The 14537-nt window shown below is 53.5% G+C and overlaps 4 protein-coding genes across 4 annotated transcripts; 3 read left to right on the top strand and 1 right to left on the bottom strand.

Annotated features, from left to right (window-relative positions):
- Window positions 1–464: 464 nt before the first annotated feature.
- J4E92_000760 (uncharacterized protein) lies at window positions 465–2519 on the bottom strand (the record flags this gene model as incomplete). Its single annotated transcript, XM_051492175.1, has 4 exons — window positions 465–1771; window positions 1818–1895; window positions 1946–2318; window positions 2373–2519. The coding sequence occupies 4 exons, from the start codon at window positions 2517–2519 to the stop codon at window positions 465–467; spliced, it is 1905 nt and encodes a 634-aa protein (XP_051357687.1).
- Window positions 2520–3360: 841 nt separating this feature from the next.
- On the top strand, window positions 3361–5635 carry PPP2R5D (Serine/threonine-protein phosphatase 2A 56 kDa regulatory subunit delta isoform; the record flags this gene model as incomplete). The annotated part of the gene is made up of 6 exons (XM_051492174.1): window positions 3361–3384; window positions 3468–3848; window positions 3903–4511; window positions 4559–4912; window positions 4958–5256; window positions 5308–5635. The coding sequence occupies 6 exons, from the start codon at window positions 3361–3363 to the stop codon at window positions 5633–5635; spliced, it is 1995 nt and encodes a 664-aa protein (XP_051357686.1).
- A 1504-nt stretch (window positions 5636–7139) lies between these two features.
- J4E92_000758 (uncharacterized protein) lies at window positions 7140–8331 on the top strand (the record flags this gene model as incomplete). The annotated part of the gene is made up of 4 exons (XM_051492173.1): window positions 7140–7550; window positions 7597–7666; window positions 7714–7926; window positions 7976–8331. 4 exons carry the CDS (start codon window positions 7140–7142, stop codon window positions 8329–8331), a joined length of 1050 nt encoding a protein of 349 aa, XP_051357685.1.
- Window positions 8332–9823: 1492 nt separating this feature from the next.
- On the top strand, window positions 9824–11589 carry J4E92_000757 (uncharacterized protein; the record flags this gene model as incomplete). The annotated part of the gene is made up of 2 exons (XM_051492172.1): window positions 9824–10253; window positions 10319–11589. 2 exons carry the CDS (start codon window positions 9824–9826, stop codon window positions 11587–11589), a joined length of 1701 nt encoding a protein of 566 aa, XP_051357684.1.
- Window positions 11590–14537: the final 2948 nt, after the last annotated feature.

The raw sequence follows: 14537 nt of genomic DNA, 5'->3' as shown, positions 1-14537 counted from the left end.
ATTTGGAGAGCTACTGGCAAGCTACGGGAGGTGAATTCGGGGCTGCTGGGCGTGCGTAGCCGGCAGTGTGTCGATGAGTAGTGGTGTCGGTGGTGCGATTTCGCGTGAGGTTACGAAAACGAAAGCTCAGGCGATCCGAGTTGCGCCCAAGCCAAGCCGTCTTAAAAGTGGGTCGCACCCGTTCCTGAGACTGACGGCATAGTCGCGCTGCCGCACTTAATCATATAAATCACTGTTGAAGCATTCTTCAAATTCTAATCTGTATCTGAGTTGTCTACATGCGCGTGACGTCGCCTGTCTAGGCAATGCACGCCATTGTCTTTGAAGGTCCTTGAACAACGCTCCCAGCTATCTGTAGACAGGATTGAAGAAGCTAGATAAGAGAACAGCTATGAGCGCGAGAACCAATATATTCTGGCTTTCATCCACAAGTGCTCGCGCTTTCATAGAAACACTCGGAAGTTTTATACCCTGTAATAACCGCCAAACGGGACTGGTCCCTCTGATGCCGCTCGAACAGACATGACTGGGCTGTCGCTGTCGTCATCCAGCTCTGAGCTGCCAGACAGATCATCGTTCCTGCCACCGGCCTGTATCTCTTCGTCTTCATCTTCATCCGCCTCGCCATCTTGATCATCCTCGTCGTCCTCCGCATCCCCGATGTCAGCGTTCAGAAGAGTATCCGGCTGTACAGGATCTTCGGTCATGTCTTCCGGAACCTCGACGTCGTCTGGCGCCTCGTCTCCGTCAGCGTGGTTTTCAGGCTCATCAGTCTCCTCCATCTTCTCGAAGGCGTAGCGCGGATTTCTTGCAGCCCAACGCACGTTGTGCATCACTTGGTGTTCCCTCCTCTTCTCGTGGTGTATGTGACGGTCGTCGACTTCACTCTTGTACTGCGCTGCCATTTCCTTGTCGTCCCACAACTCAGGCCATTCGACGATACGCTGATATATGCTGTCATCCGGTTTGTCGCCGCCAATAATTGCGTTCATCTTGTCCTTCAGAATGACCGTTGCTTTGGCCCAAGTGCCAACGTGATACCACCCTTGGAAGGTGGGTGCACAAGTTGCTCGAATGTCCTTTGTAGCCAAAACTTTCGCTATGAGAGGATCGGTGATATCGCAGAACTGGAAGAGATTGCCTGTTCGCGAAACATTGACGCCATCAAATGTGTGCTCAGTCTCCAACTCTTCCGGTGACATCTTTGCTAGCTTCAAGACATGCTGATCGAAGACCGCGCGGTGCTTTGATGTGCCTGACTTGATGTAAGACAGGAAAGACACAGTCTGATATTTGCGATATTCAGGGTCTTTGCGAGGATCCACTCCCCAACGGACAAGAGCCTCTCGCCAGGGCCCGCTTTCGAAGAAGAATCCGCAATAGATGGCTGCTTGCCGAAGCTTGGTTCGCTTGTCCCATCCCAGTCTGTTGTAAAGTAACTGCCGGGTTACTATGGGTCTCTGTAAGAGCAGAGTTCTAATGTTTGCAATCAGTGATTGCATATAGGGTGAAAGATCCCTCTCTGCTGGAAGACCGGGTCGGGGTCCTGTCGGTACATGTTCGTCTGTGGGCTTGACAATTGTGTATGCGTTGTAGGCGAGGCTTCTTTGTATATTGACAACACCTTGATCGGTGTATTTGACGTTTGAGTTTTGCTGGAACCGATAGTTGAAGGCGATTGGCATCTGTATGAACTCTGGCGATGGCCCAACGCTTTTGGTCGAATCTGCACCGGCCGCGGTGTTGACATTATACTTCAACAACTGTTCGTCTAGGATGGATTAGTGATATTTTGAGTATGTTGGAATTAGTCTTACATCGTTTCGGCAGGACGTGGTCTCGCAGACCGACCATGGTCTCGTTGTGAGAAGCAGCATACTGCAAGTCGGGCATATCTGGAGAGTCAGTGATGGTTCCACAGAGTTCAAGACTGTGCTCGACTCACTTCGGAACCGATGAGTCTCATCTACCACTCCGGCAAGAGCAACCTTGTACGTCGAGGCATTGTCTTGCAGGCTCCTGTATATGGTTGGTGCATCCACATACGTCTTGTTAGCCAAAGGGGTGCTGTTCGATAAGCCAGCGCCACCACTGGCGATTTCATCTTCAGTAAGGAAGGGCCCTGTGGTTCCACGCTTTCGTTTGCGTCCTGTCCGTTTTGGCACCGTGACCTTGATGAGAAGGTTGTTCGTCCTCACAGGCGTGGACAGCAAACGCTTGGCAAAGGGGTCGTCTGGGCGCAGCGAGACAGAGATGAGTTTCTTGAGCTCGTCGTCACCCTCGGCGTTGGTCGTGGTTTCCAATCGTGATCGCAGGCCCTGGGCGAGTGTTAGTCCTTCCCAAAGCGGTAGGCACTGCTATTGCCGGCTGACCTTGCTTAGTTTGACAGGCCCACCTAATGAGGTAATGCCCTTGTCAACGTTTTTGATGATGGCGGGATGTTCGACAACGGAGACGGCACGTGACGGGATAGGCAGCCAGGGCGCATGCTCGTTCTCGGTCGACATGGCGTTGTCCATATTGGGTTACACGGTGGAGAGGTGCAAGCTCAAAACGCTCTGGCGGTGAGATTCACGAAAGTTTGTAGTCGCTCAAAGCTTTCTGTCTACTTCGGCCAGACTACCTGAGTACGCCCGTGGTAGGTGTTCGAGAGACAAGTGATGAGACCCTGGGCCAGTGCGAGGCCCGTCGCCGCTTCTCTATAGAGACAGGGATCGATCTCGCGATGACTCTCGTGCAAAGCGCCAGATCAGATGATACGAGGCTGCCGCGGGCCCAGCAGCGGAATAGACTCCCGTCTCTCGCGCAGTCGCTCCCTTGACACGCCCGCCGTGCTACTTCACTCTCGCAGCTATCCTGGATGTCGTGACGGCTGCGGCGGGGCTTTTGGCCCAAACGCACGGCCTCGCTACGGGACGGCTAGCGCGAATCACTCGACGCTGTCTGTCTGGCAGCAGCCCTGAGTTGTCAGTTGACGACCTGCTCCAACTTGTCCCTCCAGCTCCAGAATACACGCCTCTCCCTCAGCCAGAGCGCCTATACGTCACCAGCAACTTGCTAGGGCCCCGGCTGCCGTCTGACCCCCCCTCGCGAAGCTGCTCCCTCCACCGACTCCCCGTGCACCATCCTAGACGGCTACACTAGCCACCATCTATTACCTCACGCGTCTCTCCTCCATGTCGGCCTGAGCCCTACGCTCTCCTGTGTCCGATTCCCCGTGTGTGCGCCTGCCATCTAGTTTCCATTGGCGCTATCGGCTTGCGACCTGTCCCCCGACGCCTCGAGGCCAGCCGCCATCTCGGACGCCCGTTTCTGCAACACCGCTGCGCTTGACCTGGCCGTGGGCGCATTCCGACAGCCATGAAAGGCTTCAGGCAGAGGGTCGTAAGTGCTCGTCCTCCCCATGGACCCCGGCCACACCACGCACCCCCCTACCCCTCTCTATGCGCGGAGGCTAACATGTATAGTCCGAACAGCTCTCTCGAAGCAAGGATAGCAAGTCATCTAAGAAGAAGGACTCCACCTCGGGAACTGCATCGCCGTCGCTGGGTGCTTCCAACTCCCCCTCGGGCTCTGCCCAGGCTACGCCTTCCTCGTCGCAGACGCAGCTCACCGATGCGCGAAGCAAGAGCCAGCCCGCCGCCGATGGCGCTTCGGCCAACATTGGGTCGCTACAACAGAACCCCCAGCCCTCGTCCGGTTCCCTCGCGGGTGGACCCCAATCTTTCGGCGGACAGGGCATGATGAGCCCCGGTGCTGCTGGTAACGCTGGCGCTGCAGGTCCAGGCACGCCCTCTAGGTTGGGGCAGCCCCTGGCACCCAGCGTCGTCATCAGCCCAAGCGCGCCTGTAAGTACCCGCGCATCAACCGATATGTGTTTGGTAGGCTAACCAGTGCCATAGCATGTACCTCCTCCTGGCGCTGCCGAGACGATGCCCGGTGATCTTGCGCCTCCAAAGGCGGGCCAGAAGTCGGGAATATTCGACCGTCTTCAAGCGACGCCCAAGGACAACATTGAGGGCATGCGAACCCCGAAGAGACAACACTCGTCGCGCTTCGACATCTCGGATCAACGTCAGCGTGAACTGGAAAAGCTCCCCGGATTCCACGAGGTGCCCCCGAACAAGAGAGAGGAACTCTTCATGCAAAAGATCGACCAATGCAACATCATCTTCGACTTCAACGATGCTAGCGGAGACATGAAGTCAAAGGAGATCAAGCGCCTGGCTCTGCACGAGCTGCTCGACTATGTCGCCAACAACCGCCAGGTCATCACCGAGAAGATGTATCCACGCGTCGTAGAGATGTTCGCGAAGAACTTGTTCCGTCCTATCCCGCCCCCGATGAACCCCCAAGGCGAAGCTTTCGACCCAGAGGAAGACGAGCCGGTGCTGGAAGTAGCGTGGCCGCACATTCAGGTAGTCTACGAGTTCTTCCTTCGCTTCATCGAAAGCCAGGACTTCAACACGAACATTGCCAAAGCGTATATAGACCACAGCTTCGTGCTCAACGTACGTACCCGACCTGTCCTCTAGATTCATCTAGCTAACACCAGCAGTTGCTCGAGCTATTCGACTCGGAAGACCCCCGAGAACGCGACTTCTTGAAGACTACGCTCCATCGCATATACGGCAAATTCCTCAACCTCCGCTCCTACATCCGCCGATCCATCAACAACGTCTTCTTCCAATTCATCTACGAGACAGAGCGCTTCAACGGCATCGCCGAGCTTCTCGAGATTCTCGGGTCCATCATCAACGGTTTCGCTTTGCCATTGAAGGAGGAGCACAAGCTATTCCTCACGAGGGTGCTCATCCCGCTCCACAAAGTCAAGAGTCTGAGCATGTACCATCCACAATTGGCGTACTGCATTGTCCAGTTCTTGGAAAAGGACGCGGCATTAACAGAAGAGGTAGGGACATACGCCAGATCCAATAGGCTAGGCTTACACGTTCAGGTTGTTTTGGGTCTTCTCCGCTATTGGCCAAAGGTGAACAGTACCAAAGAAGTCATGTTCCTGAACGAAGTAGAGGACATCTTCGAGGTTATGGACCCCGCCGAGTTCGCAAAGGTTCAGGAGCCGTTGTTCAACCAGTTAGCCAAATCAGTGGCCAGTCCTCATTTCCAGGTCGCCGAGAGAGCGCTGTACTTCTGGAACAACGAGTACTTCTGTAATCTGGTTAGCGACAATGTCGAAGTCATTTTGCCAATCATGTTCGCACCGCTGTACGAAAACTCAAAGGGACACTGGAACCGGTACGTATCTGCACTCTGGTGACATGGCTTGCTTGCTGACTATCTGCCCAGAACCATCCACGGCATGGTGTACAATGCTATGAAGCTCTTCATGGAAGTAAACCCGCAACTCTTCGACGACTGTTCGCATGACTACGCCGAGTCACAAAACAACGCAACGCAAAGACAGCAAAGTCGACAAGATCGCTGGGACAAGCTCGCCAAGCTCGCCGAGTCACGTTCAAACGGCACTGCAGAGAAGTCCGCCGTCGACCCGATGCGTATGGATGACTCGGAGTCACGTTTGGAGAACCTCCGTCTACAGGATGACGGAACAGCATCGAGAGAGAGGCGGCCAAAGGAATATGAGCGTCAAGGCAGCCAAACCTCGGTACGTTGATTCTTAAGTCCCTAGAACTCTGGATGAGCATTCTGTGTGGCCGAATCGATGTACTCTTAATTCTATCCCTAGACTCCTAGGTTTTCTTCCTTTTTTCCCAAGACTTGCATTTCGGTTCAGGTGGATCTGACGTGTTTGTGCTTTGCGTCTTTGTAGCGACGGCATCATACTTCGCAAGGGGAGCACCACGTTTCGTCCAGCGCTCGCCGCTCGGCTGGCCGACCACGTAGCAACAGTCGCCCGAATTCCTCTTCTGGCCATGTCGTCTCGTCGCGACCATCAGGTGGACGTGCAAGGTCGAATTCTGGAGGTACGATTACCCGGGTTGTTAGCTCTTGATTTCTTGGGTGCATCCATTCTCTTCTCTTTTTGCTGCCTTGCTTCACTGCCAGTCTTTTGAGGGCTGATTGTAGTCGCGATATCATGTGGTTTATCTGGCATCAAGCGTCGCAGTTTCTTTGGTTCTTCCCAAAACAACATGGAACGTTTCATTGGGGTGTTCCGGATGATGTTTCTTGTGAAAGACGACGAAATAGGGACTTTCTTCACTGATAGACGCGGAATATAAAGAATTTCTAAAGACTCTTGATTGCTTCGCAGATCAATCGTGAGCTGTGCGCTGTTGAGAACTATCGTGAGCTCTGATAGAAAACTTCTTTCACGGATGAGTGGTATTGTTGTTTACTTCGTTCGCGTTGTGGTAGCCAGTGCTGAGAGAGTTGCAAGGGAATCCCATACTGTCGAAGCCATGCAGGCTAAAATTACCACGCGAATAGACACGGGGAGCCGCATAGGTTTCCTTGCCATCCGGTTTGGGATGTCGCTAACTTCAAGGGGCGCCTCGGCTTTCGGAACGCCAAGAGATCCGGCTCGATGCCACGTTCTGGGAGGCTTTGCTTCTACTTTGCGACAAAGGCCAAAGTGTGGTTCGCGCCGAGTGAATCGCAGACACGGTGGACAACGTTTGCATTACAGAACTTTACGTCAGTTAGGCCTAAGTGCACGCTATCTACGATCCAGCGTGGTAATGCATGCGTGTGAGAACATGGTAAAGGTAGTCAGCGGCGGTCAGCAGCGATACCAAGGTAAAAGGAGAGCAATACAGTAGCGTAGCCAATAGTAAACAAGTCAATGGCCTCGGTCTGCGATGTGTCGTAATTTGGACGTGCAACGGCGCGTTGGGCCCAGGTGCGGGAGAGGCGGAAGACCCCAGCAGTCATTTCCGACCTCCTTTCCGCGCGCAGCCAGAAAACATTGCTGGCCCTTCATAACCTTTTGCGCATCACCTCCATCTGGCTCGGTGTGAGATTTACTTCTTCACATTTTCTCGTCACTCCTTTGTGCTTTGCACTTGCTCGGTCGCGGTTGCCTTCTCTTCCTCCACGTTTGTCTTGTTTACCTAGTCGCTTTGCTAGGCTCAACCCTTTAAATCCCCACGTCCAGGGCTTCCACCGTTCCGAACACCACCACCAACCTCGACAGTCCCAACTCATACTCGCACACAATGGGTGGCTCAGATTGGCTTGAAGTCGGCGCGCCGACGCTCGACCGTCCCTTTGGCCTGGCATTGTGGCCTATTTTCGAGAAATGCTTCGAGCCCATCGCGGGCTACAAGCCCCAGGACTTCCGCTTCGTCCAAGGAGAGACGCCGCTCTCGACATTCAAGGTCTGCGTTGTCACGCTGATTACCTACTACATCATAATCTTCGGTGGACGAGAGCTCATGCGCAACCGTGAGCCCTTCAAGCTCAACTTTCTCTTCAAGGTCCACAACTTCTACCTCACGGCGATCAGCGGCACCCTACTTCTCCTCTTCGCTGAGCAATTGATCCCCATCGTTGTCAGGAAGGGTCTTTTCTTCGCCATCTGCGACCACCAAGGTGGATGGACCGACAAGCTGGTCATTCTGTACTACGTAAGTACTTGCGCCGAGATGCTCAGGATGCTGCTAACATGTGCAGCTCAACTACCTCACCAAGTTCCTGGAGTTGATTGACACTTGCTTCCTGTTCTTGAAGAAGAAGCCATTGAGTAAGTGCAGCAAGCCAACATCGACGTCGCATCGCTAATAAGCCCAGCTTTCCTCCACACCTACCACCACGGCGCGACCGCTCTCCTCTGCTACACCCAGCTCATTGGTCACACTCCCGTCTCATGGCCCGTCATCACTCTCAACCTGGCTGTACACGTTGTCATGTACTGGTACTACTTCCAGAGCGCGCGAGGAATCCGCATCTGGTGGAAGAAGTACATCACCGTTGGCCAAATCACCCAGTTCGTCCTCGACCTTGGTAAGTCCAATTCCGCCCACATTCCATATCACACACTAACAACATCAAGGCTTCATCTACTTCGCCTCGTGGACCTACTTCACAAGCACCTACTGGCCACACTTGCCTAACATGGGCGAGTGTGCTGGTGAGGAGTTTGCTGCCATCTCCGGTATCTGCATCATCACGTCGTACCTCTTCCTCTTCCTCGCCTTCTACTTCGCCACGTACAAGAAGCCGGTGCCCAAGGGCCGCCGCAGGGCTACAAGCGCGTTGGTGGAGATGAAGGACGAGAAGGTGCCGACTGTTGGTGAAGCTCGCAGGCGTCTTTCGACTTCGCGTGCTGGTGTCACTAACGGTGTCGCTACAGGAGCTTCGCCCAACGGCACACCCAACGGACGCGCGACCCGCAGCCGCAAGGCCTAAGCTCGATCGTTCGGAGGACATGCGAAGTGCTGTGCGGCAGATAGAGCTTTTTGAAGCATTGGACGACGCACAACGGCCTCTCGCCGTGGAAGCACTCGAACTACTCTGCGATAGCATCTGATGTAGCATTCGATGCTCTTCAGGGCTAGCCAGATGTTACGGGCCAAGCACCGGTTCGGAACAATCTTCGTCAAGTGGAGCCACCTTTCGGCCGGGCTCCTACCAATTCGTTCTTGACACGATATCAGCCTGGAGGGCTACAATTTCCATATCTTATTGTAATTGCTATGTTTGGGGCTCGACACTTTTGGTCCGGCCCCGTGTCACGATAAAAGCATGTAAGAGCATGGTTGGTCGGTTCGCGTTACGACAACTCTGGTGTTAGTCTTGGGCTTTGGCATGGGCGGTAGAGCACGTTGTAGACAATATTCAACGAAAGATAATGCATAATCGTCAATGACTGCTTCACGTTCCATGTGTGTACTTTGCCTGTTGCGGACGCTCGTTGGAGGTACATGTAGCTAATGTAGGGAAGTCTACCGAGTTGCACGTGTAACGGGCGACTATACTCGTTTTGATATGACAGCCATCGCACACCAGTGAGTAGAAAATAGTCCAGCCGTGTACGCTACGACGGGCGATTGCAGCTGAATACATGAAAATGTTAACGGCCAAGAAAGCATTTGCACAAGAGGAAAAGGATCTGGTCAAGTTACGTGCAATAGACATGCAGTGCTGAGGCCTGGCAAGACAGGCGAGGAAGAGTAAGGTACATCGGATAATGTGTTGTTACGTTACTCAGGTAGCTGGGAGGTCGGCCGCAGCCCCACATGTGTACCGGGCTCCTGTCGTCAGCTTTACTTGAGATCGTCGTGCCAACTCCAAACTCATCACAGCGTGTTCGAATGTTCTGATGCAGCCTTGGTATGCCAGGACGACGAGGCTTGCTATAGGTCGTTACTCGATGGAAATTAATAACTGAGGTGTCTGCGTCGGTGTCACTTCGCTCGGGGTAAAGGCCGACAAGCATGGTGGCGTTGGCTTGGGTGGATTGTTCGTGACATGTGATAGGATTTTGACATGTGAGAGGCGATCGCCAATTTGCTGCCCGGCGTCGTTTCGCGCTGTCATCCCCCTCCAACCCTGCCTCCGGCTCCACGATGCGATAACCGACAATTCCACGCCTCTCGATCGATATTTACAGCTGCGCTCCCATGCTGTGCGTCTTCTGAGATTCGCATCCCCTGAAACGACATCATCGCGTCCCCCAATTCGCACTCGGCCTCCGATTACGCTTCCGCGGAGCAGAATACCCCTTCGAGGCGCACCCTCCGCATCATCATTGGGCATTGCGACGGCTTTCACGGACATAGCGCTGCACCGGACAAGTGATCGGAGAGTCGCAGAGACACAACCCGGCGTGGTCTGCGCATAGATGAACGTGGGGTAGTCGGGTTGATTAGAAACGTCACGGTCCTGCGAGAATCCTACCATGGAGCAGGAACGACCATTACAGCGTGCCCCGCCGCCCGCCTATACACAACACGAGCCCGAATCGCTTCACCTCCCTTCGGTTCCGACGCATATCCCAAGCCATGTGCCGGACCATGGGAGGCTGCCTGGCATCAAGTCGCTAGACCTGCCGGACACGAAAGCGCGTCATACTCCACACAACTCAATAGAATACAGCCCGCGGTCGCAGTACGACAGATCGCAATGGGGCATGCTGCCAGTACCGAACAATGCGACTTTCACACGAGCGCCAGAGGGCCTACCGCGTGAAGACGTGGGAAGCCCGATGGATACCGCGAGTGTGCGCAGCATGCAGGATGACAACGTCGGTAGACGGGAAACGAGTGTCAGCATGGACGACCCGGATGTAAGGCTGGCAGCAGAGGCGTTGAGCGGATTGGGGAACCCGGGTACGTCACGACGCTGTTGCGGTTGCTGTTCATGACGTGGAATGCATGCTGACTGACCATCGCAGACTTCGTTCGCTCGCCGACGGCACGATCCCTCACACTATCTGCTCGAGAATCCACAAGCGAACCTCCAGAGCCACTCCTCTCTCTGATTACGTCGAATCACCCATGGCTTGGAAATGGCATCAACGGCTCCATCTCAGCCTACAACACCACCAAAGGCTACACCCCACGTCTGGTCCAGTACGGTGCTGAGCTCATTGAGCGCAACATTGGATCGCCCATGGTCAACACTGTGTCATCTGTGGGTAGGCGAACGGGCATGGAGAAAAGCCTGCGCCGCTATCTAGGGGACAGACGACCCAGCGACCTCGAGCAGGGAGATGGCGAGAGTTCAAGGAGCAAGAGGCAAAGGATCGCGAGCCCAGCAGATGACGCCATGGACGTCGACGATGCTCTTGCAGCAGCGTCACGAACAAGAGGCGGCTCACAATCCTCATACTCCGAGTCGCTCCCTGCATACGACGACCAGCGCTCTCCAAACTATGAGGAGGCCGTCATCTCTGGAGAGATAACGTCGCACAAGTCGCCCGAACAGCGCTCAAATACTCCGCATGATCGCCGCGTCAACTGGTCCACGCAGCTTATCATGACAACGTCCGGTCTCGGTGTAGCTCTATCAGAGACTTCATTGCGGTCGTTGAAGCTCTGCCTCGGTCTTCTTCGCAGCGCAACAACCCACATCGACTCAGTCATGCGCGCGCTCAAGCTTGTCCTCGAAGAATACGAAGCTGCCCTCCGCAACCAGAGGCAGTCTGGCGGCTTCGCTGCCCAAGATGATAAGACGCAACTCAATGGCACCATGGCGCAAATGGGCCTCGTCGACACGGACAAAGACGATCAAGTCCGCCAAATTGCTGACCGCATCAAGGTCCTCTCATCAGACATTTGGCAAACCCTCCAATCCGTCGTGCAGTCCGTGTCCCGCTACACCGGCGGCGCCCTCCCGCAAAACGCCCAGACGGTTGTTCGAACACAATTGCTCTCCGTACCCCAGCGATGGCAGCTCGCCGGCCGCAACGCGAACAATGAACACGCGGGCGGCGATGAGGTTAGAGGCGCAAACCGCATGCTGGCATTTGCAAAAGAGGGGCTGGACATGATGGGCCAGATTACTACTGTCGTTGATGGCACCGTACAGAGTGCCGAGAGCTGGCTCGCACGCATCGGACGGAGGCCACAGGGTGAGTCGAGCAGCAGCGGTCAGGGACAAGAGCAGAGGGAGAAGACACCGCTTGCGCTTGAGGCGGGTGTGCAAATGGGTGAGAAGAGGTAGGTAGAGGAAGGCTTGTTTAGCTCTCTATTCGCAGAGCGAAGGGGAAAAAAGACGAAGACACATGAATTGGCATGGGAGAGGAGAGGAACTGCTTTGGCACTACGATTACTACTACAACATACCCAAACATAATTTCATATGTCGATTCCTGTTTCTTTGGAAAATGTTCAGCAAGGCGTCATGATGGAAGAGAAACGGGGTTGGTGTGTGTGAGGGTTTTGGTCGTTCGTTCGCAATGTCCACGACGTCTTCTCGATTTGAAGCGAAAACGAAAATCTGTATTACTCAATGTTATATTATTCATACCTGTTTTTACCAACTGTGATGTGTTTGTGACGGTGATTCTAGACACGACATTGCGTCGTGATGACCTGATGGTTTTTGACCCTGTCAACGTAGAAGCTTACATCTGTCTTCCCAAACCTGCCCATATGTAGTACTTTAGGATAAAAGGAAGAACTGTCTCCGGCACATGTTACAATGCAAGCATCATGTTAGTGTATACGTAATTGCATGAGGGGTTAAATAGCACCCGCACCTCGTATTCGTCACCGCGAAGTACGACCGAGTGATACGACAAAACGCGGCAGTGGGTTACGGCCGTAGTGCTTGTACGCTGGGGTCGAGCGGGGCATCGTGCCGATGAATCTGAGACATGAAGAGGACCGGTTCTATGGGTGTTGGAATGAAAGGATGTACCTTGGAGTGAGGTCTAGTTATACGGTCATGGAAGGACGCATTGGGCATGGCGGATTGTTTGAGAAAAAATCTGGAGATGTATGTGGAATTGCTTTTAGAGCCTCAGACTTGTTACCACGTTGCGATCACTGAATAGCACCGAGTGAACGAAAGTGTGTGGAATTGGTAGGTGAAGTTGACAAGTACATTCAAACCAAATGCTCAGATGTCGACAAGAGTGACCATTTCTCAAACAGAGGCGAACTTGACCGATGCTTATACGATACAACCCATCGTGGCCGCAATGGACCATCTTCGTTCTACTCTATTTCGTTATGTCCAAAACGGAAATAGTTGAATTTTCGGTGGCTTACCAGGATGGGTTCTTCGTCAACTACTTCTAGCTATTTTCCGTCATGTGAGGTCGTAGTATTGGAGTTGTCAGTGTTTGACGTCGAGTTACTGGACGTAGTGGAGTTGCCAGACGTATTGGACGCTGTGGACGTCTCCGGTTGATGAGAAGGCTGCTTTGTCTTTATTTGGCCAGACGACGGTGCGCTGGAGACTTGGAAAGGAGTGAAGCGGATAGGTGGGAAAGACATTTTGATGATTATGTCAAGGGTTTATAGAAGTCGATGATTATATTTTCAGTGCTCTTGCAACGATGGAGTTGACGACAGATTGTGAATTTGATAGAACCTAGCTGAAGTCGCCATCAACACTGGCTTATATGTGAAGTGGTCCGTAGCTACTGTTTCCCGGAATAGCTCATCGTTGCGAGCAAGACGAGCAACGCGATACGCACATGCGATGCTTTGGACTCACCGGCGGTGAGTCCGCTGAGCCCCCTGGCGTAAGCTCCTGGAAGCTGCTCATAATGAGTCTGCCTTGACCGTGGCTTACCTCTTGAACAGAGAGCCAATTGCAGTATGAATTGTCAGAGTACTCAAGAAGCCTTCACATGACTTCGCGTCGTGTTGCTCGCGATGGGATGACACATGACGTAGTACAGCTTGGCTTCTCGTGTCGGTTGTTCAGGCGCTGTGTGATCACTGGCTACAGCCATACCTGTAGGCTCCAAGCTGAAACTAAGAGTGGTGAAGTAGTGCTGTTTGTTCGTGTTAGTCAGAGACATTACGCGCCATGCAGATGCAGTTTCAGTTCTACTGCAAGCCGCGATGCTGTGATACTAATATTAGTGTTAGATCGAATTTGATGTGTGAATCTTCTCCAATCTGTCTGCAGTGTTGCGGTAGCAGTAGTCTGAATAGTACCTGATCTTGCAGGCGATATCTTTACCTCAAAGTGGGCTCGAGGTTGGACTGGACATCCAATGCTAATAGTGGAAAGAAAGGTGTTTTTGTATGTCGTTCGCGGCAGTGACGCCTTTCTTGTACATGTAATAGTGTTGGCCTACACCTGGGCCCTACGATCAGTTGATGTGAGACTACATGGCGATATGTGGGGACTGCGATAATATCACCCTGCAACTACCGGGTATCTACCGATGCTCGAGTATATCGTGTGTCGATCGCAAGAGCAACGGGTGCTAAAATTAGTCGGTGCGGCTGAAGACCAAAGCTCGAAGCCAGAAAAAGCGTCAATAAAGAAGATGATTTCTGATCAGATAAGAACAAGGTCGATGAGTCGACATGAGTCGCGATATGCAGTGCAACCATGGCGAAGCCCTTGCTGCAGATCAGGGCGTTGAGATGTACCGAAGACTCGTGTGTGAGTCTAGAATGAGCGAGAATGAGTCGCGAATAAAGGGCGCGGTCGGGTTGCCGAAGATGGATGCCGGATCAGAACACCAATCTCAAGACGGGCTAACGTGCGTCTTCAGCGTGTCCTGAAGTCGGTATTGGAACGTCTAAAATATGGGGGTTCCGACGACGACGAAAGATGGCCGACTCCTTTACCGGTTGTATAGCTAAGTCCGACGAGCGAGGCTTCTTTTGCTCCAGAGCGGGGTGGTAGCTGGAAAGGGCTGATGCAGGTTGTCGGGCCGTTGGCGTCGAAGCAGCGGCGGAATCAACATGACTCGATGCCAAGCCGGTGAAGTTGCTGGCTGACAAACGCGAGGTGGACGCGGGTGGAGCCAAAAGCATGCACGCAATCACACCCAGCGGAGACAAGCGACTCCACGAGATTGTTCCCGTTTGATCCTCCTCAACAACAGCATGCCGGCGCCCATTGTCAACATGTCTGCAGGCTCTGTGTTGGGTGCCTCACTTGCAGAAGCACCGCAGTCGACGTCAGAGGCTTGCACG

The sequence above is a fragment of the Alternaria infectoria genome (genome assembly GCF_024043175.1).
Source record: "Alternaria infectoria strain BMP 0036 chromosome Unknown scaffold_1, whole genome shotgun sequence".
NCBI lineage: Eukaryota > Fungi > Ascomycota > Dothideomycetes > Pleosporales > Pleosporaceae > Alternaria > Alternaria infectoria.
This window is presented reverse-complemented; position numbering and strand designations above follow the sequence as displayed.